The 25,163-nt window shown below is 49.6% G+C and overlaps 1 protein-coding gene across 3 annotated transcripts in view; it reads right to left on the bottom strand.

The window, feature by feature from the left end:
* Positions 1–11,514, bottom strand: part of PHF2 (PHD finger protein 2) — an 81,948-nt gene extending 70,434 nt beyond the window's left edge. Inside the window, exon 1 of one of the 3 annotated variants that reach the window (XM_065946799.1) lies at positions 11,052–11,514. In XM_065946799.1, coding sequence (XP_065802871.1) covers positions 11,052–11,149 — 98 coding nt within the window. In that variant the 5' untranslated portion in view covers positions 11,150–11,514. The remainder of the gene's footprint in view (positions 1–11,051) is intronic. The other 2 variants (XM_065946798.1, XM_065946797.1) reach the window with 2 other exon arrangements.
* Positions 11,515–25,163: the final 13,649 nt, after the last annotated feature.

Genomic DNA, 25,163 nt, shown 5'->3' with positions numbered 1-25,163 from the left:
TCAGATTCAACCAGCTCTTGTTGTCTTTATTAGAAAGCATCAGGGCCATTTCCAAAATCCTACAATTGCAGGGCGAAAAGAATTTAAAAGTGAGTTAATAATTAGATAACTATAAACCGAAATAATAATATATAAAAACTGTACTCTAAAACCACAGTGAGATAAAACAATTTTTCACCTTCTAGACAGAGTCGACAAAAAAAAAAAAAAAAAATCAAAAAGTTCAGAAAATGCGTTGCCAGTGTGTAGAGAAATCTGTACAACCTATCTGGCAATTTTAAAACCTATAATGCAGTCCCCTTCAACTCAACAGCCTTATATCTTGGGATTTATCCAACAGATAAAGTGGTACATGTGACCACATAACTGTATGTACCAGGATGCTCCCTGTGCAAAACTGTAGCTGCTACAGATGAGAAGCAAGCTTAACGCCAACCAGGACCGAGGAGTCAGGAAAATGCATCCCTGAGCACAGATGGCACGACGGAGGCCTCTGTGAGAACCCTATCCCAGGCAGAACCGTGCCCGCAGCATGCCTATGCGCCTCTGTGCCTGAGGAAAGGGAGAGGGCTGCACCACACAAATGCTGTATAAACAGAAATCTCCCTGGAGCTTTTCCTAAAGAGCTGCAATCGAGTTGGTTCTGGAGAGAAGATAACTTTTCACTACCGATTCCTTCACACTCCTTTTTTAAAAGCCACGTCCTAGTGTTCCACTTGCAATTTGTTCAAATAACTATTTTTAAGTGAATAAATGCAGTTATTCCTATCACAATAAACATAAAAAAAGAAAAGGGGTCAGAAATTCCATTTTCCACCCAACAAAAGTGAATATGCTTCTGCAGATGTTCAGTCACCTCTTCGCCTCCACCAGGGACAACTGTATCCCCTGAAGGACATCAGCCTATGCCTGGAGGCACTTTTGCTGTCACAGATGAGGAGCGGGTGCTCCTGGATTAGTAGGCAAAGGCCAAGGTTGCTCCACATCCCACAGAGCAAAGAACTTTCCGGTCCCAGTGTTCACAGAGCCCAGGTGATCCTCCTCTAACATGCATGGTGTATTTCCCCAGACATGTCCAGTCTGGGGCCGATTTCAATTATCAAAAAGTTTTTTCTCAAATTGAATGCAAATCTGTCCGCCTCTTTCTCCAAGCTTCAATCCAGCACTTGGTTTTTTCACAGCCCTGAGGCTGGGACGGCTGCTCTGCAGAAGGATCACGCAGGGCTGCACCTCCGGATCTCGGCTGTTGAGCGCCGGGAGGAGCAGAGTCACATGTTTGTCCCACCAACACCCACCTTCTATTCCAGAGGGTCACACTGTCTGTGGAGGAAAGGAAAGGAACCATGTGCCCTGGGGAGCTGGAGAAGGGTACCGGATGGGCAGGACTGGGACATGGCGTGGAGGGTCTGGGAAAGCACGGCTTTTGAGGGAGACCCTAGGGAAAAGGTCTTCAGAGCCCTAGTCCCACACCTAGCTGTGGCCCCGTGAAGTGAGGGGGTATAATACAACATGGCCCCAGGACTCACAAAGATGCCCCACCCTCCCTTAGTGAGTTACTCCCAGGTTCACCCGTCCACCTCCACTTCTGGAGCCAGAGACCGAAATGCAAATACCTGATGCTTACACACTGGGCAGGGAGCAGGGGTTCTGGCAGACAGGGGCCCAGGATTCTGAGAGGGATGCTGGAGAGGCCCAGGGGCAATACCAGAATAGGACGGGGGTCGGCTACATAAGTACCCAAACTGGGATCAAAAGGTCACCATGACAATAGGGTATCATGAGGACCACAAGACCAGACAGCAGCTAAGACTTTAACCCTCCAACAGCACGGGTGAAGCAGTGCCTGCCAGACTTTGAACGTGCCAAGGGGAAGGCAGGGTGGCAAAGCCACACGTGCCACTTATCAGCCAGCGACCCAGGCCGGCTGCTGGCCCTCTCCAAGCCAAATTCTCCTAAGCAGACTCAAGTGTAGTGCCCTCGGGGAGCTGCTGAAAGAACAAGGGAATGACAGAATGTATCTTTTGCTGGGAGCAATGAGGCAAGAAACACCCATCACCGCCCCCAGGTACCCCCTTTTTTTGTGAGCAATAGCTCCAAAACAGCTGGGAGATTAGCCACAGTTATCTTAAACTTTCCAGGAAAGAGACTCCACAAGTACCAACAAAGGCAACTAACCCTGGAGTTTTGCAAATGTCAGAAGAAGGATATTTAGTGAGAACCCATCCCAGCTCTGATGCACACCCGCTGTGTGGCTTCACGGGATGCCGTGGGATCTCCGTCCCCACAAGGTCCGGGATGTCCTCCTAGGGAGCTCACTGCCCACCTCCCTGGGCCTTGTTCATCTGGAAGGCAGAGTGGATCAGGCCGCAGTTTCTTGATTGTCCCAGGATGCCCAGAGTCATACTGCACAGGGCCCCAGGCCTCAGCCTCTTCTGCAGGAGATGGGGGCTGAACCCCTAAATCTGTGTCATCTCTCCAGGTGACAGCAAGTCAGCCCAGGAGGGTGGTGAGACGGAGCCTGGGCAGGGAAGGGCCTATGTGCCCCCATTGTTCCCAGAAAGCACTTTCTCACTCCCCTTCCAGCCCAACCTCACTGGGATTCACATCCAGACTCTGATCTGGGGGCAGTTCTTAGGGGTTGGATAAAATGAGAGGCAAAGTCACAAAGCTACAAAAAGATTTTCAAGTATCAGAGTCCATGTAGTTGGGTTGATCATGCATCAGTCTGGGATTACTAGCCCAAGTCTGGCTATCCCAGGGGGAGGCATCTACGAGCTCAGACCTGGCCCCAGGGCAGTCTCCAAGGCCTATCCAGCCACTTACACTTATCCAGTACCATGGGACCTATGCCCAGCCCATGCTGTGTAGAGCACAAGAAACGAGTTCCACCCTGCACTTCTATGTGAAGCAGAAAACGGCACCCTACTGGAGGGACCCAGACCCAGATGCACCCAGCCAGAGACTGTGCCCAAAGTTTCCTGTGCAAGTGGCCTACCCCAGCATAAGGCTCACGGTTTAGTCAGCAGCTTGCACTACCATCCCAGGAGCTTATTCACTGCCCTCACGCCCTGCTCAGCCCAAGGCGCAGTGCTGACCCAACCCGCAGGTTCACAACCGCTGGGAACCCTCGCCTTCTGGGATCCTGGGCACTGAACCCTGTCATTAACATCAATGAAGGGGCATTGGCAGAGCGAGCTGCTGTTGTCCCAGCCTATCATGTTGTAGTGCTGACCTCAGAGAGCTGATCTTTCTAGCCTCAGCTTGCTCGCCTCAGAAAAGCCCACCACCAAGCACTCTGAGGCAGTGGGAAGGTCAGCAAGGCCACATACCCTACAAGCCCAGCACGATCCCTGACTACTCAGCTGCAGCTTCCTCAACGGCCACCATAAAGGATGCAGAGACCTGCACGGCAATCCCCAGACAACACAAGAAGCACCCCCACCACATGTGTCTGAAAACTGCCTAACCCAGGATATGACAGAGGGAAGGCTCAGTGAATACTTAAGATTAAAAAGGAAAGTAGCACCCCTCCCAGGGCATGCAGACACTCTGGACACATGACATCCAAAGGCGTGCAGCTGAGTGTGTGAATACCTCAGCACCTGCACCCCAAGCATGTCTGGTTCAGGAAATTTCACTGCCACATGTTAAAAGCTGATTTTTTTTTTAATAAAAAGGGGTAAGAGCACTAGCAATGAATACAAAAAAAAGACATTACAAAAACAATCCTACTTACAGTTGCATCCAAGAGGATGGGGTACCTAGGAATAAACTCAATCAAGAAATTTAAAACTTGTACACTGAAAACTACAAAACATTGCTGAAAGCAATCAGGGAATACATAAATCTAAATAAATGGAAAGACACCCCATGCTCATACATCAGAAGATGTAATACTAAAATGTCAGTACTACCCAGAGTGATCTACAGATTCAGTGCAATCCCTGTCAAAATTCCAAAAGCCCTTTATGCAGAAATGGAGAAGCTAATTCTCAAATTCATATGGAATTTGCAAGAAGTCCCAAAAATTCAAGAAATTTTTTAAAAAGAACAAGGTTGGAAGTCTCACACTTCCAACTTACTACAAAACTACAGTAACCAAAACAGCGTGGTACTAGCCTGAGGATAGACATACAGACCATGGAACGGAACAGCGTACAGAATTAAATCCTCGTGTATATGGTCAAATGATTTTCAGCAAGGCTACCAAGACTTTCAATAGGGAAAAAAATAGTCTTTTCAACAAATGGTTCTGGGACAACTGGACATCCACATGCAAACAAATGATGTTGGATCCATATTTCAAATCATATATAAAAATTAACTGAAAATGAATCAAAAACTAAATATAAGAACTAAACTGTAAAACTCTTACAAGAAATCAAAGGGGTAAATCTACATGACCTCCAGATCTGGCAATGGATTCTTATATATAACACCAAAAGCATAAGCAACAGAAAAAAAAGACAAATTAGACTTTATCAAAATTAAAAACATTTGTGCATCAATGGGCATTAACACAGAAGTGAAAAGACAACCCATAGAATGGAAAAACACGTGCAAATTTTGTATCTGATAAGGGTCTGTTGTCCAGAATATATAAAGAACTCTTAAAATTAAAAAAAAAAAAAAAATTCAAATGGGCAACCTGTTTCAACAGACATTTCTCCAAAGAAGATATGTAAAGGGACAAGTGCATGAGAACATATTCAACATCATCAGCCATTATGGAAATGCAAAATGAAATCATAATGAGATACCACCTCTCACCCACTAGGACGCCCATAATTTTAAAAATGGAAAACAACGTGTTGGTAAGGATGAAGAGAAATCAGAGTGCTCCCACATTGATGGTAAGAATGTTAAAATGGTGCAGCTGCTATAGAAAACAGTTTGCTGGTTACTCAAAAAGTTAAACATAGAATGATCATATGACCCAGCAATTCCCTAAACAATTGAAAACAAGTCCTCAAACAAATATTTGCACACAAATGTTCATGGCGGCACTACTGACAATAGCCATTGGTGGAAAAAGCCCAAATAACCATAAACAGATGAATGTATATACAAACTCTGGTATATCCTTACACTGGAGTATTATTCAGCCATAAAAAATCAACGAAGTTCTGATACACACCACAATGTGGATGATCCTAAAAATACATTATGCTAAGTGAAAGAAGACAGACACAGAGGGATACATACAGTATGATTCCATTTATACGAAATGTCCAGAATAGATAAATCCACAGGGACAGAAAACAGATGGGTGGTTGTCCAGGACTGATGGGAGGAGGAATGGGGAAGTTGTCGAATGGGTTTTCTTTTGAGGTGATAAAAATGTTCACAACCTAGACAGAGGTGACAGCTGTGAAATATCCTCAATGTATTAAATGCTATTAACTGTGCACTATAAAACGGTTAATTTCACAGCATGTGAATTTCACCCTAATTTTTTAAAAAAGGATGAGAGGCTCGTTTCTCCGTTTGCCTGGACAAACACCACAAGGACCTTCAGTTCTTATGCTGAGAGGCAAAGGCAGTCACCGGCTGGAATTCTAACTACGTAATTCCACAGATGACCCAACACTTTGGGAGGAAGTGAAGAGACCCTGTGTTCTAAAGCACAGGGCCAAGATCCATTCCAAAGAGTGCCGTTAGCCTCACCACCGAGCCCAAAAGCTGAGAACTGAGACAGAGAGTAGGGGATGGAGCTGGAGTGAGATGTGGAGGCAAGGTGCAGAGATGGAGATGCAGCTCGAAGTGGGGGGCCAAGGGGATGCTGGGGACACCTAAGACACCAAGGGAGCAGAGAGCCCAGCTTCACTACCTGCCACTGGATGTGGCCTTTCTGCTGAAAAGAGGTCTCTACCCACATTGCATTTTCAAAACCATGGGCAGGTATGGAGTTTTCAACACACTTGAGCCAGAATATGCCAAATGTCACTTCTGCCCCCACCCCTGGCAAAGATGCATACACCAGCTGTGGGTGAGGAGACAAGGGCCCTCTCCCTCTACTATAAGTGGGAGGCCAAGGTGGCCATTCCGGCCCACCACCATCCAATAAAAAAGGATGACTGGGAACTAATCCTGACACCATAAAAGCCAGACAGAGTGTGAGCCCTGCAGTGGTACTAGTCACATCAGTCACTTAGAAGTCAACTGACAGCTTTGCTTTACCCACACCAGAATCTTAGCAGTTAGATTCTTCTAGCATACTTTGTTGTGGAACATTTTCTGGCCAACACTCCCTCCCAACAGCAAAACTTCTCATTATTTTGGGAAAAGGCCCTCCACATGGCCAAGTGCCATGACCACAGAGGTGAGGGGATGGACCCACAGATGGTACCTGAGAGGGGCAGGGTCCACTTCAAGTATCCCAAACTTTGCCCGAACTCAGGCCATCTGCAGCCGCACCTAAGCCCAAGAGGCCCCAAACAAATGTAGGCTGCAGTGCAGAGGCTCACATCAAGCATGCTTCCAGGCCAATATTTTCAATAAAAGCAAACATTCTGGTGATTACCATGAGCTCCATGTAGCTTCCTTTGAGATTCATCTCATTTGGAAAGGATCGATGGACAGGGGATATCTGTTCTGCCCTCTATAATTTGGCAGGACATTCCCCCAACCTCTTCTGGAACTTCTTAAGCTCATTCAGTGAGAATTCTTCATTTTCAAATGACAAATCATTATTCCCAACCACGTCAAACATGCCACAACTCGGTCGCCACGTGAAGAGCACTTCCCACTGTATTAAGGGATCTCACATTGGAAGATTTAATTGTCAGCTCTGCTCTCCCAGATCGCAACACTGAGGCCTGAGCCCTGGCAGGCCCTTCTTTCTCTCCAAGTGCACATAGTTCGCTGGCCAACAGAGCTAGCCACCATTCCACTCTATGGTACTGAGCAGCCACGAGGGCCAAGGACCCAGGAAGAGGATCTGCCCTAAAAAGCTGAAAGCTGGTGAAAGACATGGCAAAAGCCCACAGAGGCCAACCAGTCCTGGGGAGGATGGGCACAGAGACAGGACCCTGGCGAGGAGGGCACGTGCAGTCCAGAGGGCAGGACAAACACACAGGAATCAGAGGGGATCTACATCAGGCAAGTCTTGCCAGCCCACCTTTGAGTACTTGTAGAATTCAACCCCTTCCCCCACCCCAGTCCTCACCCCCAGGTCCTGCCTGTCACCTCTCACCTGGGCAGGGACTCCTGTTCCTGTCCTCTGCCCCAGCTGCGCGCACAGCATCCAGAGGGGCCCTGTCAAGTCCTCAGTCCCCTCCTACTGCTCTGCTCAGCGCCCCAGAGGGGTTCCCGTCTCCAGCCACACCTGCGGGCTGTCCCGGATGCAGCCTCCCTGCCCCTGCAGTGCTCCCTCTGGCTCTGAAACAGTCCCCAGGCTGGGATGGAACTCCCAGCCTACAAGTTTGACTCCCACAGAAGAAAAACTGTAAGGGGCAAGGGGATCTGCCTTGTTACCCCAGGAAACCACAAAACTTGCACTGCACCCCACACAGAACATGCACCCCAAAGTACTTGCTGAGGAATAAATGGAACTTCCGCCTCTAAAGGACTGGCACAGCACCTCAGCTTTCAAACTCTTTAAAATCAACTTTACTGATTATGCTTCCCCAAACTCTTCAAACTCAACACAACAGGAGCTTAAAGAGGGTCAGGAAGCTTCAGGATCTCTGATATTTCAACAGAATCATTTCCATATTCCACAGAGATGCTTCACATCAAGATGGTAAGAAGGTAAGATGCCCAGGTCACTCCCTAGAGCTATTGGTCTACAGTCAGACGACTGACCAAAGGCAGGGATGGAGGGACACACAGGGTCTGTCAGGAGGCAGAGCATGAGAAGCCCCCCATTGCTTGGCCTAAGTGGCTTTGTGACATCCTAATTGAGGAGGAAGGTTCCCAATGCCTGAGCAGTGCCATATCTGCTCAGACACATAAGACAGCTCTGAGGACACCCAGTCACAAAATCCATCCCTTCCTAGTCAAAGTCAATTTCCAGGTGACACTGCAGTGAGTGCAAGGAAGCCAGATTGGGTTGACAAGTTATCCTAGCCCCAGGAGTGGCCAGTCATGGTCAAGACAGGGTGGAACACGAGCTCCTGCCTTCCTGGCTGCCCAAGTACCAACTCAGTCCAGCAGAAAGACCGCCACAGAGAATGCCAGAAGGGGTAGTCAGGGTTCTCCAGGCTTCCTGCCATGGTGAACACATCCTGGGAGCAGGTTCTTGCCCTATAGAAGGAGACTGCCCCAACCATGATCTCAGCCAGCACTGCTGCTAGAGTCCTACAGCCACTGGGAGTGAAAGTAATTTCAAAGACTCCCTTCCAATCCATCCAAAGTGGGGTTCATTGTAGGGATGTGAAGGGTCACAGGTGGAACAAGAGGGAGCCTGTTACTTTCATAGTTATGTTTATTTTTACAAGTACTGTCTACAGCAAGTTATACTAATGTTCTATTTCAGGGAATGATACGAAGTTTCCTTGGAACAGAAAGATTCAGGAGAGTAAGGAGACACCAGAGTGAAATGCAACGTGGGGTCCTGGAACTAAATAAATCTGCCCAAGGCCTGAAGTTTGGTTAGCAGTGTGGCCCCAGTGTTTCTGCCTGTTTCTATGCTTGCAACATAATTTGATAAGATGTTAACTTCAGGGGAGGCAGGGTGTGGGGTATAGGGAAATTGTACCTTTTTTTGTAACTCTTCAAATTCTCTGAAGATAAAAAGTTACAAAGTATTCAAACTTTGAGAAAGTGAGTTGAGATGTTGGATATGAAGTGAACAACAGTACAGATGGTACATGGATCTGCAAAGAGTAGCGGGTCATCCATCCAGGAATATCTGGAGATTTGGAAACATTGTGGATCATGTCACACACCTTTCTGTCACAGGGGAGAAGGGTCATGACAAGAGAGGTGGGAGGTTTGCCCAGGGGTGTGAGGGCTGCATATAGTCTTGCCCAGCCTCGCCAACAATGGTCCCAAACTCTGACCCAGTGTTCTCCCATCCCAGCACCTCCCTCATGCCACTCAGGAGACTAAGGCCTACAGGAGGTGTTCTGGCCCCTCAGGGTTCACTCACTTCTGTAAGCGACCCTTGATTACACAGAGAAGATGTGCCCCATGGCACGAGGGAAGCACAGCCCCTTTCAGACCGTAGGGTGACCCCACATAGGTGGAAATGAATCTGTGCTGATCAAATGATCTGTGTGTATATCAGATTAAATCAAAGATGTCACATGAGAAATAAGAAATAAAGAGATAAGACTTCCCCAAAACATCCCCTGAGGTGTCAGGGCGCATCTTTCTCCCTGTCTCCACCTAAGCCAATCCACTAAATGCCACCATCCCCTCAGGCCAGCCCTCAGCCCCTTTCCCCGGCTTGCTCTCATACCCCCTCCGCTCCTCCCACTCACTACGCCCCTTCTCAAAGTCCAGCTCAGAACTGGCTTTTGCCTGCCCAACTCAAAGGAGGGAAGCCAGGCAAGGGTCCTCCCAGGCCCTCACACTCCTCCAGCCTGGGCACCTTGGGCAGGCGTGCAGGCCCTGGGTAGGGACGGGGGAGGAGGGAGAGGTCCCACCACTTTCAGGGCACTCCAGGCCAGCTTCTCAGCATCTCTGGACCCGAGGAGCCATGAACGATCATATGGCAGCTCTCACCCTTGATCCAGACATGAGCTCAGAGGATGCCAACTGGTGGGTGTGCATAGCAGCACTGTTCTGGGCAGAGCCCAGTGCTCAGACTCCAGCCTCCACGGCTCTGCAGGGTCTCCAGAGTCCTGGGAAGGCAGCCCAGGAGCCCCCCAATTTCAGTGGGAGCTTCTATCCTGTGGAGTCTCACCCCTCCTCACTGGAGTCCCTGTCACGGGCACTGAGCTGGGACTCAGGCTTGGCACTGACCAACCTCAGCAAGCCCTGTCACATCTGGCTGCCTAGTCCCCACACATGCAAACTGTCAGAAGTAGATAACACAACCTACCTTTAAGGGCCACTCGCCCATCCACAGTTAAAACCGGGGTGGGGGCGGGGGGATGGGACTCGCCTCTCTGGAAGTTGAGGGACCACCTACCAGCACACACGCAGTCTCTTGCCCCCAGCCCTGCTCTGGCTGGGTCTAAGACTGGAGCCTAGGAGGGCACACTACCCTGGCCAGCCTCTGGCGGTTCCGCTGAGGCCCAAACACTGGAGAACCTGTTGGAGCAGTTTGGGCACCAGGATCACCTCCTCTTCCTCCTCCGCCACTTACTTCTGGGTGGGAAGGGGCCTCTGGCTTTTGAAAACTCGGCACAGGGCCAGGTCATGGTCACGGGCAAAGGCCAAGCTTCACCTCCCCCCACCCCATCTTCCTCTGAGAGCAGAAGGTCAAGTCAAAAGCAGGGTGGGCCTGTGTCTGGAACACAGAGGAGGGGAACGGGAAACGTGACGGCCAAAGAGGAGGCGGCAAAGCCACAACACCCACACAGACCCACCATTCTGTCACCCACACTCCTGCCGGGGAGGTGCAGGCCGGCCGAGTCCAGGAGCCCCGCTGGGGCTGGGCAAGGGTCCCTGCCTCCCGGACAAGCTGCCGGAGCTCCGGGCTGCGGCGGACGGTGGGCGCGCCGCCGCCACCTGGCCGGGCCCCACGTCCGTCCCAGCCCCGCCGGCGTCCGAGCCCGCCACTCGCGCGTCTCCCGGGCCCGCGCGGGGAAAGTTCCTGCAACTTCGCGGGGGAGGCGCCGGGCCTGGGCCTCGGGAGCCCGGCCTCCGCGGGCCCGCTGTCAGGCGGTCCGGCCTGCTCGGCGCCCCAACTTCCCGGGCCGGCCCCCGCCCGCCGCCCCCCGCGGACCCGCTTTGTGCGCGGCGGCGGTGAGGGGCGCCCGCCCGGCCCCGGCCCCCGGCCCCCGCCCCGGGCACAAAAGGGCGCGCGGCCGGCGGGAGGCGGCGGGCGGGGGCCTGCAGGGCGCTCACCGGACCGGGCCGGGGCCGGGGGGCCGGGGGCCCGGGGGCCGGGGATCGGGGCCGGGGCCGGGGCCGGGGCCGGGCGGCTGCGCGCTCACCTGCCGTGGAACCAGTCCTTGCAGGCGTCGCACTCGATCATGAAGCGGGTAACGTCGTAGGGGAGCCGGCAGACGCAGTACACGGGCACCGTCGCCATGTTCGCGCGCCGCCCGCCCGCCCCTCGGCCCGCGCTGCGCTCCCGGGTCGGGCCAGGCGGGCCGGGCCGGGCGGGGGCCGGGGCCGGGGCCGGGGCCGGAGCCGGGGCCGGGGACGGGGCCGGGGGCGCACGACAGCCCGCGCGCACCCGGCCGGCGCGTCCACACAAAGCGGGGCGCGCGGTGCAGGGCCGCGCCGGGAGCCGCCCGCCGGCCCGCGGGGCGCAGGGCGCGAGTGTGCGCGGGGAGCGGGCCGCGCGCGGGACACAAAAGGGAATGGACGCGCGGGGGCGGCGGGCGGGGAGCCGCGGCCCCACCGAAGGGACCCCCGGCCGCCGAGCGGCCTCTACGTCAGCGCCCCGGGTGGCGCCGCCTCCGCCCGCCAGCCAGGGCCGCCGCTCCCGCCGCGGGAAGGCGGGCCGGGGACCGCGGGGAAGGCGGGCCGGGGTACCACTCTGCCGGGGGAGAAAGTGGTGCGGGGGAACCGTGCTGGGGGAGAAGAGGGACCAGAAGACCCTGCCAGGAGAAGGTGGGTCGGGGGACCTGCAGGGAGAGATGGTGGGCTGGGGAGACCCTGCCAAGGGAGAAAGTGGGCAAGGAGACCCCTGAAGGGGAGAAGGGGAGCTGGAAGACCGTCACCTGGAAGAAGGTGGGTCAGGGGATTCCCGGGTTAGAAGGTGGAACGGGGATACGAAGGCAGATCTGGGAGACCCCTGAGTGTGGGGTGAGACCCTAGAGGAGGAGAAGGAAAACGTCCTTCCTGGTTAAGAAGGCAGAGGAGCTACTACTTGACTCTTAAGTTTCTTCTGATGAGCAGCAGAGCAGGGGGGCAGCTTGGGGGTTGTTCCTCCTGTTCCCTCCTCCCTCCTGCCTTCTCAACTGAGTTTCTGGCTGGAATACAACTTCCCTTTCTCCCTTATTCCTGGCTGGGGACTGCCCTCCCTCCTTCACAAGATCTGTGGACTTCCCTTGATGCTGAGCCCGCAGAGGAGGACATAGTTCAAAGGTTCCAGAAGCACGCCGGCACGGGTCAGCTCTGTGAAGAGGAAGAGGTTACCTGGAATTTGAGCTGCCCAGGAGCCTGGTGGGAGCTCCCAGGCCTGGGAGACCTAAGGTGCAGGAAGGACAGTAGGCCCCAGGCCTCCTGTCTGTGTCCCAAACTGCTGAGTTCTGCGCGTGGCAACAAGGATATAGGAGGACGGGCAACAAGGATATAGGAGGAGAGGGCTGCCGTGTTGCTCTGGGCTAGTGGTCATCCCACCTCACCTATGATGTCAGGGTCTGTGGGGGGTGAGGGGTTCAGGCCCTGTCTCTGAGGAATCTTTTCCCAAGGCATTCTACAGCAGACTCTCCCCTGCCTGCTACCCAGCTGCTGCATACTTTGGGCATCTGAGATCATTTCAGGATGCTAGAGCAGAGCTAGCTCCTGATTCAAAGTAAGGAACCTGTCTGTGCTGCCTCACTCTCTTGGTTTTCCCCATCTTCCCTGTATGGTGTTAGGAGATGCTGGCCGCCACAAGCACAGAATTCCAGATTTTGGGCAGGAAACCTGGTCCAGCTCACCTCACAGAAGCATCCCTGACAGGTACCCAACCAAGGCCTACAGCTCCTAAGGGTCACTTGCTCCACTTGTAGGCAGCTCAGTTGAAGCCCTCTCTCCTGTTGAGTCAAAATCTGCCTTCACATTGTTGCCCACCTTCCCTCTACAGGTGACCCCTCAACTGCAACCTGAGCAATGCCCAGAGCTGGGCCTTAGTTGGGAGGGACTAGGTGACAGCGGGGAAAAGAAGCTGGAGAAAGGGGAAGTGAGGAGGAAGGAATTATCTCCACCCCACCCCCACGCCCCGCGCCCCCACGCCACCCCCCCACACACACACATACTCTTAGACATTGGTGAGCTGCCCAGGATCTGGACTACCTTCCTATCTGAATTCCAGCTGTTATCCTCCCTTCCAGAATCCTTCCTTCTGATCCTTCTGATGACGGCCTGGATGGCCCTGGAAAGGGAGTAACTATTAAGCATGGTCCACAATTAACACCCTGATGTGAATTGGTGCAAGTAAACAGTGCTCAGCCTGTAGATCAAAGTCTGCGAGGAGGCCCAAAGAGCCTGGCCTGGGCATGGCTGAGTTACCTTCTCCGGTGTCAGTACTGAATGGGCTTCCCTGGTGGTTCAAATGGTAAAGAATCTGCCTGCAATGCAGGAGACCTAGGTTTAATTCCTGGGTCAGGAAGATGCCCTGGAGAGGGGAATGGCTACCCACTCTAGCACTGTTGCCTGGAGAATCCCATGGACAGAGGAGCCTGGTGGGCTACAGTCCATGGGGTCACAAAGAGTCAGACACGACTGAGGGATGAAGAGTTTCACTACTTTCCACTTTTCATGGCAGTACTGAAGCACTTAAACCAGCAATATCCCCATCCCTCCACTTGTCATCTGTTGGAGCCAGAAACTTCTGGAGACCAACTGGACTGTGGTCCAGGGGAAGCCATCCTGGCTGTAGGCAGTCCTCACCTCTGACACTTCCATTTCCTACTTTACAAATAATGATAATAGGTACCCAGCATTTATCAAATGCTTACCAGGTACAGTGCACTGTGTTTAGTTCTTCAGACATGGACCAGAACTCACCCAGCTGCTTGTAAAGCACTTAGCATATCCCCTGGGTAGTGATTATTACAAACTCAGCACTCACATTGACACCTTAGGTGTTACTGCTGCCACTTTAGAGATAGGTATATAAACAGGTGTTGTAGAGAGGTACACGGCTTCCCTGGTGGCCCAGGTGGTAACGAATCTGCCTGCAACGCAGGAGACAGGGGTTTGATCCTTGGATTGGGAAGATCCCCTGGAGGAGAAAATGGCAACCCACTCCCATATGCTTGCCTGGAAAATCCCACGGACAGAGGAGCCTGGTGGGCTACATTCCATGGGGTTGCAAAGAGTCAGACACGACTGAGCGACTAATAGTTGTGGTAGAGTATTGATGCCATTTTCTGAAAGTGAAAACTGAAGCTCAGAGCAGTTGAATGGAGAAAGTCAGCTGACTAGTGAGAGGAAGGAGCAAGCCAGGAACCCAGACTTCGCCAGGGCCTGAGCCTACACTGCCACCCCTTGGTCGCCTCCAAGGGTACCCCGAACACATGCTGTAGGCATGGGAGCCCGTCCTCCACCCCAGGTCATTCACTGCAGACCTCTGGGGTGACTCTGGCCACCCCACCCCACCCATCTCCACCCCCTGCCCTCCAGGACTCCCCTGTCTACATCCATGACCTCTTGTATCTGGAAGTGTCTTTTGAGATACTTTCCTATTATTCAAAGCACATCCAAGGCTGCCTGCCAATTACAGACTAAAATGTCTCAATATGGGTCCCTGACTCTTCCTCTCTTTGGAAGAGACTTTCTCCCTATGACTTATCTCTTATCCTCTGTCAGAAAGCCTGCCTTATCTTTGTGTCCTCCCTCTCTGTCATTTATTTCCAAATATATTGATGTCAACATACATTGAACACCTGCTGTGTCCCGAGCAGTGTTGTAGCCACAGAGCACGTAGCAGCCCCAAGTGTCGTGACGCTCATATGGTTGTTAAGGGAGACGGCAACACATGTAGTGGGCACCATAGCGCCCTATGGAATCTGGCACAGGGTCAGGGCTGGGCAGAGTTGGAGAGCTTCTGAGGTGACCTGAAAGCAGAGGCCTAGAAGTGGTGAGTCGGGGAAGGAAAACAAAGGGAACATACATGGAAGGACCTAGAAAAAAATGGGGGGTGGCCTTGGTACTCTTCCACCCTAAGATCAGTGGCCCTCCATGTGGTCTGCCCCTTGGCTCAACACCCATTCCCCCCAGTTTGCCCCATTCCTCGTGGCACATCACCCGTGAGTCTGTGCAAGCGTCCGAGACCTCACCACTCTCCCCTGGCATACTGTAGGGGTGAGGGGGTGGGCTGCCAAACTGCATGGCCCACGCACTGCCCCTCCACCCTGGCGCTCTGGTGAAGCACGACTGCAGTTCTGCATACTCTGCAGAAAGCATCTGAGGACACAACATGCTTCAGTCACCTTATTACCCAGTGGAAAAGCAGCATCTTCCAGTATGTGTTTATTCATTCACCTACTACTCAACAAAATGTACTACAGGCAGGTGCAGGATTTTCCGTTGTGGTAATGTACATAACATAAAATTTACCATTTTAACCATTTTTCGGTGTACAACTCTGTTGCATTAAGTATACTTACAATATTGTGCAGCCATCAAGTTTATCCATCTCTACAACTATCCTCATCCTTCCAAACTGAAATTCTGACCCTAACTCCCCAATACCTCTTACCTCGAGCCCCTGGTAACTACCATTCTACTTTCTGTCTTTATGAATTTGATTGCTCTAGGGACCTCAATATGTGGCATCATACATTATTTATCCTTTTGTGATGCTTATTTCACTGAGCAGAATGTCCTCAAAGTTTATCCATGGTGTAGCATGTGTCAGAATTTCCTTACTTTTTAAGACTTTAAGATACTTCATTGTATGGATGTGCCACATTTGCTTTATTTGCTCACTGTTGTTAGACACAGGTTGTCCCCGCCATTTGGCTAAGAGCACGGGTGTACAAATATCTGCTCAAGTCCCTGCTTTCACTTCTGTTGTGTGTATACCCAGAAGTGAAATTGCTGAATCATGTGGTAATTCTATTTTTAACTTTTTAAGGAACCACCATACTGTTTTTCACAGCAGCTACAGCATTTTCAATTTCCACCAACAGTGCACAAGGGTTCTAATTTCTCCACATTTTCATCAACACATTATTTCTAGTTTGGGTTTTGTTTGTTTGTTTCTATTTTTTGTAGCCATCCTAATGTGTGGGAAGTGGTGTCTCATTGTGTTTCTTTTTTTTTTTTTTTTGAAGTACATTTTTTTTCTATTTTGATTGATTTCTCAATGTATAGTCCAATATAATACCAATTTTTAATGGCCAAAATATAGTTCCACTGAAACTCCATGATCACTGTGGCCTTGATTTACATTTCCCTAATGATTAGTGATGTTGAGCATCTTTTGTGTGCTTAGTGGCTATCTCTATATATTCTTTGGAAAATATCTATTCTAATCCTTTCCTCATTTTTGATTTGAGTTCGTTGCTTTTTGCTAAGTTGCAGAAGATTTTTTAATATATTCTGGATATTAATTGCCTATCAGATATAGGATTTGCAACTATCTTCTCCCATCCTGTGCACTTTAAGTTTTTAATTTTGATGAAGCCCAATTCATCTATTTTTTGTTTTGTTGCCTGTGCATTTGATGTCATATCCAAGAAATCTTTGCTGAATTCAATATCATGAAGCTTTCCTCCATGTTTTCATCTAAGAGTGTTGTAGTTTTACATGGATGGACCTTGAAAGAATTATCCTTAGTAAAATAAGTCAGAGAAAGACAAACACTGTATGTTATTACTCACATATCCAATCTAAAAAATAAACTAAGAATATAGAAAAGAAAAAAAGTGTTGTAGTTCTTAAGTTTAGGACTTTGGTCCATTTTCAATTAATTTTTGTATAGGATGTGTGAAGTAAAGGTTCATCTTAATTCTTTCATACATGAATATCCAGTTTTCCCAGCACCATTTGTTGAAAGGACTGTCCTTTCCCCATTGAATGGTCATCATACCCTTGTCAAAAATCATTTGACCATTTGGACCAGGGTTTATTTCTGGGTTCTCTATTGTATTTCATTGGTTTGTGTATCTTTATGCCAGGACCACATTATTTTGATTACTATGACTCTGTAGTAAGCTTTGAAATTTGGTAGGATGAGACCGCCAACTTGGCTTTTCTTTTTCAACCTTGTTTTATCTTTTCTGGGCCCCATGCAATTCCATATTAATTTGAGGATTGTGTGTTAGTCACTCAGTTGTGTCCAACTCTTTGTGATCCCATGGATTGTAGCCTGCCTGACTCCTCTGTCCATGGGATTCTCTCGGCAAGAATACTGGAGTGGATTGCCATTTTCTTCTCCAGAGGACCTTCCCAACCCAGAGATTGACCCAGGTCTCCTACATTGCAGGCAGATTCTCTACCATCTGAGCCATGAGGATTGGCCTCTCCTTTCTGCACAAGGGCTATTGTAATTTTGACAAGGATTGCATTGAATCTGTAGAACACTTTGGGTAGTATTGACATCTTAACAACAGTACGTCTTCTGATCCATGAACATGGGATGTCTTTTTAAATTGCTTTCAGCAATGTTTTATCATTTTCAGTGTATAAATGTTTTGTCTCCTTGGCTAAGTTTATTTCTAGGTATTTTATTTGTTGGATGCTATTTTAACTGGAGTTGTGTTTCTAATTTCCTTTTTGGATTGTGCATTCTTAGTATATGGAAACAAACTGATTTTTATTATTGATTCAGTATGTTCTATGTTTGCTGAGTTTGTTTTTTAGTTCTGTTATTTGTAGAGTCCTCAGAGTTCTTAAATATTGATGATTTTACCTAAGATCATATTATCTATGAAGAGAAATAATTTAACATCTTCCTTTCTAATTTGAATGATTTTTCTTTCTTTCTTTTATTTATTTATTATTATTTTTTTCCCCAGTTACTCTGGCTAAACTTCCAATAGCACATTGAATAGAAGTGATGAAAGTGGACATCTTTCTCTTGTTCCTGATCTCAGGGGGAAAGTTGTTTTTTTTTTTTTTTAGCTTTTAGTTTTTCACCATTGAGTAGGTGAAAGTATGAGAATGATGTTTGGTTTGGGCTTTTCATATATGGCCTTTACTATATTGAAAAAGTTTCTTTCTATTCTTAGTCTGTAGTTTTTTTTTATTTTTGTTTGTTTGTTTTGTGTCAAATGCTTTTTCCTGGCAACAATTGAGATGATCATATGGTTGTTTTTCTCCCTTTCATTCTGTTAATGTGGTCTGTATTGCACTGATGTTTTAGAATTGAGTTTAAGGATATTGAACCATCCTTACATCCCAGGAATAAATCCCATTTGGTTAGGGTGCATGATCCTTTGAATATGCAGTTGAGTTGGGTTTCCTAGTAGTTTGTTGAGGATTCTGCATCCTCAACATATGTTTATAAAGGATATTGTTTTGTAGTCTTCTTGCAGAATCTTTATTTGGCTTTTGTCAGAGTAATCCTGGCTTCATAGAAAGGATTAGGAAACATTCCCTCCTCTTCAGTTTTTGGGAAGACTTTTAGAACGATTGGTGTTAATTTTTCTTTAAATGCATGATAGAATTCAGTGAAGCTAAATTATGAGTTTTTCTTTAGATCTATTCAGATGTTCTATTTTTCCATGATTCAATTTGGGTAGGCTGTGTATTTCTAGGAATTTGTTCATTTAATCTAGATTATCCAATGTGTTGGCACACAACTAGTGCATGTTATAGTAATGGACAAGACATACACCATTCCTGCCTCTGGTGTATCTCTGGTGTACCTCTGGCTCATATGCCAGAGCAGGAAACAGACAACTAATAGCTGTCATGGGGGAGATGTCAGAAAGGAGATACTAATTCAAGGTTGGGTGTGTGCTTTTCTTAGTGGATGAGTTCATGTGATGAATGCAAAGAAAGTTCTAAGAGCAGGCTCTTCTTGGATTACCTGGACCTCAGTGAGCTAAACCAGAAGCAGCTGAAATGAACAGTAAGCCATGGGAACTTTAGAAGCCTTCTGGGTTTTTCTGATAGGTATGAAAGTGTGCCTTTTCATACTGTTCATGGGGCTCTCAGATATGCAGAAGATACCATCCTTATGACAGAAAGTGAAGAGGAACTAAAAAGCCTCTTGATGAAAGTGAAAGAGAAGAGTGAAAAAGTTGGCTTAAAGCTCAGCATTCAGAAAACTAAGGTCATGGCATCTGGTCCCATCACTTCATGGCAAATAGATGGGCAAACAGTGGAAACAGTGACAGACTTTATCTTTGGGGGCTCCAAAATCACTGCAGATGGTGACTGCAGCCATGAAATTAAAAGACACTTACTCCTTGGAAGGAAAGTTGTGACCAACATAGATAGCATATAATAAAGCAGAGGCATTACTTTGCCAACAAAGGTCTATCTAGTCAAGGCTATGGTTTTTCCAGTAGTCATGTGTAGATGTGAGAGTTGGACTATAAAGAAAGCTGAACACTGAAGAATTGATTGGAGAAGACTCTTGAGAGTCCCTTGGACAGCAAGGAGATCCAACCAGTCCATCCTAAAGGAAGTCAGTCCTGAGTGTTCCTTGGAAGGACTTATGTTGAAGCTGAAACTCCAATACTTTGGCCACCTGATGTGAAGAGCTGACTCATTGGAAAAGACCCTGATGCTGGGGAAGATTGAAGGCAGGAGGAGAAGGGGATGACAGAGAATGAGATGGTTGGATGGCATCACCGACTCAATGGACATGAGTTTGGGTAAACTCTGAGAGTTGGTGATGGACAGGAAAGCCTGGTATGCTGCAGTCCCTGGGGTTGCAAAGAGTTGGACATGACTGAGTAACTGAACTGAACTGATGAAAGACTGGCCTTCTTTTTGTCCATCTCTAGGATGGCCCAGTGATGTTTGGAAGTTGTGAGTTTGTAGATCAAGGTCCCTCAGCTGGATGACCATATAATTTACTAATCAAAAACGTGCTGGTAATAAAACACCAGAACAGGGAAAAACAAGGCTATTCTGGTCAAACTGGGATAAGGTGGCCCTCCTATAGCCCACTGTTGGGTTAGTCAGGTCTGCAGGAATGGACATGCAAAAATGCCAAGAGGTGGTGCGAACAGTCGACCATGGGTGCTAGTGCCTGCCAGGCACAGCAGGCTAAGGCCAGCCAGGATACCCACCCTGAAGCAGCTCAAGCTCTCCTGGGTAATTCCTACCTGGCTTCCACATCTTCCCTCAGAGGGATACCCTCCTCCATCATAGTTAAGTTCCTACTTTCCTCTGCATTTTCCTTCATAGAGTGTATTATCATTGCTATTGCATTTTCACATGGGTTTAATTTTGCATTGCATTTCCACATGACTGTCCACTCAGAGGAAGTGAACCAGCATGGACAGGTCTCTGTTCTACTCATGGCTGAACCTCCAAGCAGCCAGGGGACCAACAGATGGATAAAGAGTCCAGTGGAGAGCCAGGAATCTCTCTAAGCAAAAAAGACCTAAGATCTTCAGCCTGAAATTAGCCTCTGCCTGCCTGAGAGGCAGGGCCATAGTTCTTGCTACCAGGCAGGTTCATTCCAAGTGGAACCATTTGCACTCAGCTCTGACTGGGCCATTTCTGGTCACTGTTCTGGGTGTCAAGAAAAAAGAAACACATGTATCCAGAGCTAAGTCACACCCAGCTAAGGGTCTGGGATGGTGGTGTTCCCCCCCGCCCCCCCCCCCCCCCATGGTTTCAGAGACCCTTGGACAGAGCACAGTTTGCCACTTACCAGGACAGCAGCATGCAGAGTATATCAAGCTTCCTGGGGCTTCCTTGTCAAGGTACTACATTGAGTGACTTAGGACCACTGAAATGTGTTGTCTCAGGGTTCCAGAGGCCAGAAGTCTGGGATCAAGGTGCCAACAAGGCCATGCTGCCTCTGAAGACCCCAGGAAGTGTCTGTTCTAGGCTTTTCTCCAGCGTCTGGTAGTTTCTTGGCTTGTGGTAGCATTAGTCCAGTCTTCATATCATCATTTTGTTTCTTTGTGGGTGTCTGTTTCTGTCCAAATTTCCCCTTTTTATAGAGACAACAGATTTGTTGGGTTAGGGCCCAACCCACTCCAGGATGACATCATCCTAACCTAACTAACTACATTTACAACAACCCTATTTCCAAATAATGTCCCACCCTGAGGGACTGGGATTTAGGGCTCCAACATATGAAACTTGGGGGGACACAGTCCAGCTCACAGCACAAGGTAAATCATCTAATGCAGAGCTATTTTAGCCTTGTGTACAGGTCCACTGGTCGCCTGTGGCCCAGGCTGTCCACAGCAGCCAACAGGACAAGGAGCATAGGACAAGCATTCAGTAGCCTAGGCCCACATGGGGAGAGCAAAGACAGGGCTCCAGGCAAAGTGGCCTCTGCAAGGGTCACTCTACCAAGTGGGGATTAAGGAGTAAATGACTAAATAAATTTAGTAATTCCTAGGAAATCTGACGGTAGAATAAGTTCCCTGGAAGTAAGAGCTACATCAGGAAAGAACTGGCACCCAGTGTACCAACAGACTCTCTCTGAGGCCAAGTATGAGAGGGAGGGTGAGGAGGGAGGTGTCCGAAACTCCCTTTGTCCTTACAGGTGATTGTATGGATAAGGGTATACATGGTGACTTATTTCTTAACATTCTTGCCTTGGCCTGGCATTTCAGAATCATAAAAGAGCCAGGACATTAGACATTCTTTTGACAATTAGAAAATGGTAAACTGAGCGCACGGTAAACCTAAGAAGGGATATATTACCCTTGCTAGCAATCAAAGCAATGCAGATGAAAACCAGAAACCCATCTTCTCTGTCATTCTAGCAAAGAGTCAAGGTCTGGCCAACACCAAGGACCAAGACAACCTGCCCTCACATCCCACCTTAGGCAGTCCTGTTGGTAAAATGCTAATCACCTGTAGGGTTTGCATGCCTCCCAGGCTGTAACCACCTGGAGACTGGTCACAACCTCCAAAGGGCCACCAGCATGCCCCAAACCCTCACCCTGTGGCGCTGCTCTTCCCCCTCACTCATGGATCCATAATTTCCTTCCCTGGGCCCACGCCTGACCGCACACTCCACAGACATTATCCTTCTCATTCCTCATTCCAGAGGTCCGCCCTGCCATGCAACCATCACCCGATTTTATTTTCCTCATCTTCTCTGTCACAGTTTTATCTGTACACACGTATACTTCCCCCAGTCCCCCGTTGTAAATGCTGTCAAACGCAGGGCCCTTGCTGCCCTCTTTGAGCCTCCAGGCCTAGGGCAGTAAACAACACAGATCCTGCATCAATACTGAAGGATGCCAAAGTAAAGCCATGTCCAGCCACACTGGGCAAGCAGGTACATCATGGAGCAGCCACCCATGGAACTGTGGGACTATGGCAGTATGTGAAACTTTAGAGAGCCATAAAATTTTTCTAGGTAGGGAGAAAATGTGACAAAATACGTATGATGATTTTATCATTTTCTGTAAAAACAAAAAAATTATACGTTGCATGGAAAAAAAAGATAAAGGCTGAAAATTAACAGTATGGTAATTAACAATATTAACAGTACTTTGGCCACCTGATGCAAAGAACTGACTCTGGCAAAGACCCTGAAGCTGGGAAAGATTAGAGGCAAAAGGAGAGGGGGTGGCAGAGGATGAAATGGTTAGATGGCATCACTGACTCATTGGACGTGAGTCTGAGCAAACTCAGGGAGACAGTGGAGGACAGAGGAGCCTGGAGTGCTGCAGTGCATGGGGTCGACTTAGCAACTGAAAAACAACAACAATAAACATATTACTTTTGAAACAAACAAAAAAATCAGTAGAAGCTATTTTTTCAAAAAGAAAGGGGAAAGTAACCGTCAGCCCAGGAGAGTGTGGGGATTGTCCAGGGGTCAATGCCAGGGTCAGAATCCAGCTGCCTTGAGTCCCAGCTTGGCCACCCACAGCTGTTGGCTCTTTGCGAATCTCCAGATGCCACGCAGGCTGTCCCTTGTGACTCTTGATGTGGGACAAACGGCCAGCCCATCCCCAAGAAAGCATGGGGTCCTCAGTGGCCTTTTACTTCCTGTGCTTGTCTCTCTCCCTTCTCCAGCACACAGGGTTCTTCTTCAGCTGGGAGGACCTGCTCCAGAGAGGAGAAACGCGGCGGGGGTGGTGGGGAAGAAAGGGTTGCAGTTGTCATGGTGGGGAGCTCCCGCTGGCATCTGGGGGCAGAGGCCAGTGGCACTGAATACAGCCCTCCCCGAAGAGAACCTCGCCAGGCATTTGCAATGGACACTGGATTAAGTGCTCCGGGTACAAACTCAGGGGAGCCGTATAGCGAGTCCTCCCTGGAACTGTGGTTTCTGTAAAACGGAAGCCCTCCCTGCTCCCAGTGTCTCACAAAACGAGGACTAGCAAGGACGGGGGCCGGGGGAGGGGGCGGAGGTGGGGCGTACAGTGGCCCTTGGTACCGTGGAACAGAGCACGATAGAACGCGGAGGAGCTCAAATCCAAGTTCCTGAGGAATGGTGGGGCCAGCACGACTGACCAAACAAGTCAGGGAGAAGTGTGGGTGTTTCCTTTATTTCCTCCAGATCTCAGAGCCACAGTCTGAAGGAGCAGAGGGTTAACGGTACACCCGTCAGGACCAGGGCTTGCCCGGAACGGGTTAGCTCAGTACAGTGGCTGGTCAGCCCCGGGGACAGGGAACCAGGGACCACGGTCGGTCTCACAGAGGCGCAGAGCCCCTGGCTACAGGGAACGCGGTGCAGGCGCCCAGCCCCAGGACAGGCGGGGTTTTCTGCAATCGATCGGGTTCCAGGAACGAACTTGAGTGCTGACCGTGTGGGGAAACCCGGCCCAACCCTCACGGTCCCCGAGGATCCGGTCGGCGCTCTGACCGCGGATTTCAGTCCCAGTGCCCGCGGTGTAGGTTCCGAACTGGCTTTCGCCGGCTTCTGGCGGTCGCCTCGGGCCTCGCCTAGGGAGCTGCAAAGGCTCGCACCGGAACGCGGGCCCTAAGCTCGGGAGGAGAGATGCGCGCGCAGTCAGCACAGGACAACAACCCGCCGACCCTGCCAAGGCCCCGCCCCGGCCCGCCCCACGCACGGCCCCGCCCCGCTGCACGCAAGGCCGGAAGCGCGCATCCCGGGTGCGTCTTCCTCCGTCTAGGAGGGAGGGCGGGGTCCTGAGGCGGCCCGCCCCTCTCCGCCCCGGGTTCCGCGCGGTAGATCCCGAGCAGGCGCCTGCAGTCCCTGTATCTTTGATACCGAGTCTACTAACATCGCGCCTTCTCCCCACCGTTCCTACTCTCCCTTGCGGCTCCTCCCCTCCTGCCCACCCACTGGAGGCGGGGACGCAGCCCCACCTCCCCGCCAGGCCCGAAGAAACGATGCCGGAGGAGCCGGGCAGAGGGGACTGACAGACCACCGTGTGTCTGCAAGGTTCCGAAAGTAGGCTCAGACGGGCAGACTCAGATCCCGTCTCCACCGCTCTCTAGCAGTGTGGCCTCCAATAAGTTAAAAATCATCTTTGGTGGTGATAATGTCATACTGACAGCACTGTTGTGAACATTAAAGAATTTGAAAAGCAAAACAAAAACCTAGAGTAGTGCTTCTAAAAAAGCATGTCCTAATTTAGTATCATCATTTAAGGTGTTATTATAATCTGAGAGGTTTGCAATGGATGTTCACAAGGACCGATAATATGTATTAAATGCCTGCCATTCGGTGCTAAGCACTCAGAACTCGATGATGTAAAAACATATGGAGCAATGAAAGAAGGGACAAATTTGCCACTCACAATTCCAAATGATTTTACTAGTTAACTCAAGCATGACTTCCCACTCTGAGGGCTGAAACACGGTGGCTCTTTCAAAGAGCACAGTACAGAAAGGAGTGCCTGCCTGCTCTGTCGTGTCCGACTCTTTGTGACCCCATGGACTGTAGCCCGCCGGGCTCCTCTGTCCATGAGACTCTCCAGGCAAGAATACCAGAATGGGTTGTCATGCCCTCCTCCAGGGGATCTTCCCCACCCAGGGATCGAACTGGCATTTCTTAGGTCTCCTGCATTGGCAGGCGGGTTCTTTACCACCAGGGCCACCTGGGAAACCCGTGGAAAGGAGATAGGGCTGGTCAATTTCACAGTGAGGAGACCTGACAACACTCAGTCAGTTGATTAAGGTCACCATCAATGGTGATAAGGAACACTAATTTTACATAGCCTAACTCCAGTCCATTCATGAAAAAATTCAGACAAATAACAGTTAAGGTACATTTGGCAAAATATCTTGCTACTCCTCAAGGCTGTCACAGGGTCATCAAAAACAAAGTCTGAGACCCTGTCACAATGAAGAGCCTAAGGAGACATGACAGCTAAATG

Source organism: Muntiacus reevesi, chromosome 10 (assembly GCF_963930625.1).
Source record: "Muntiacus reevesi chromosome 10, mMunRee1.1, whole genome shotgun sequence".
Taxonomy (NCBI): Eukaryota; Metazoa; Chordata; class Mammalia; order Artiodactyla; family Cervidae; genus Muntiacus; species Muntiacus reevesi.
This window is presented reverse-complemented; position numbering and strand designations above follow the sequence as displayed.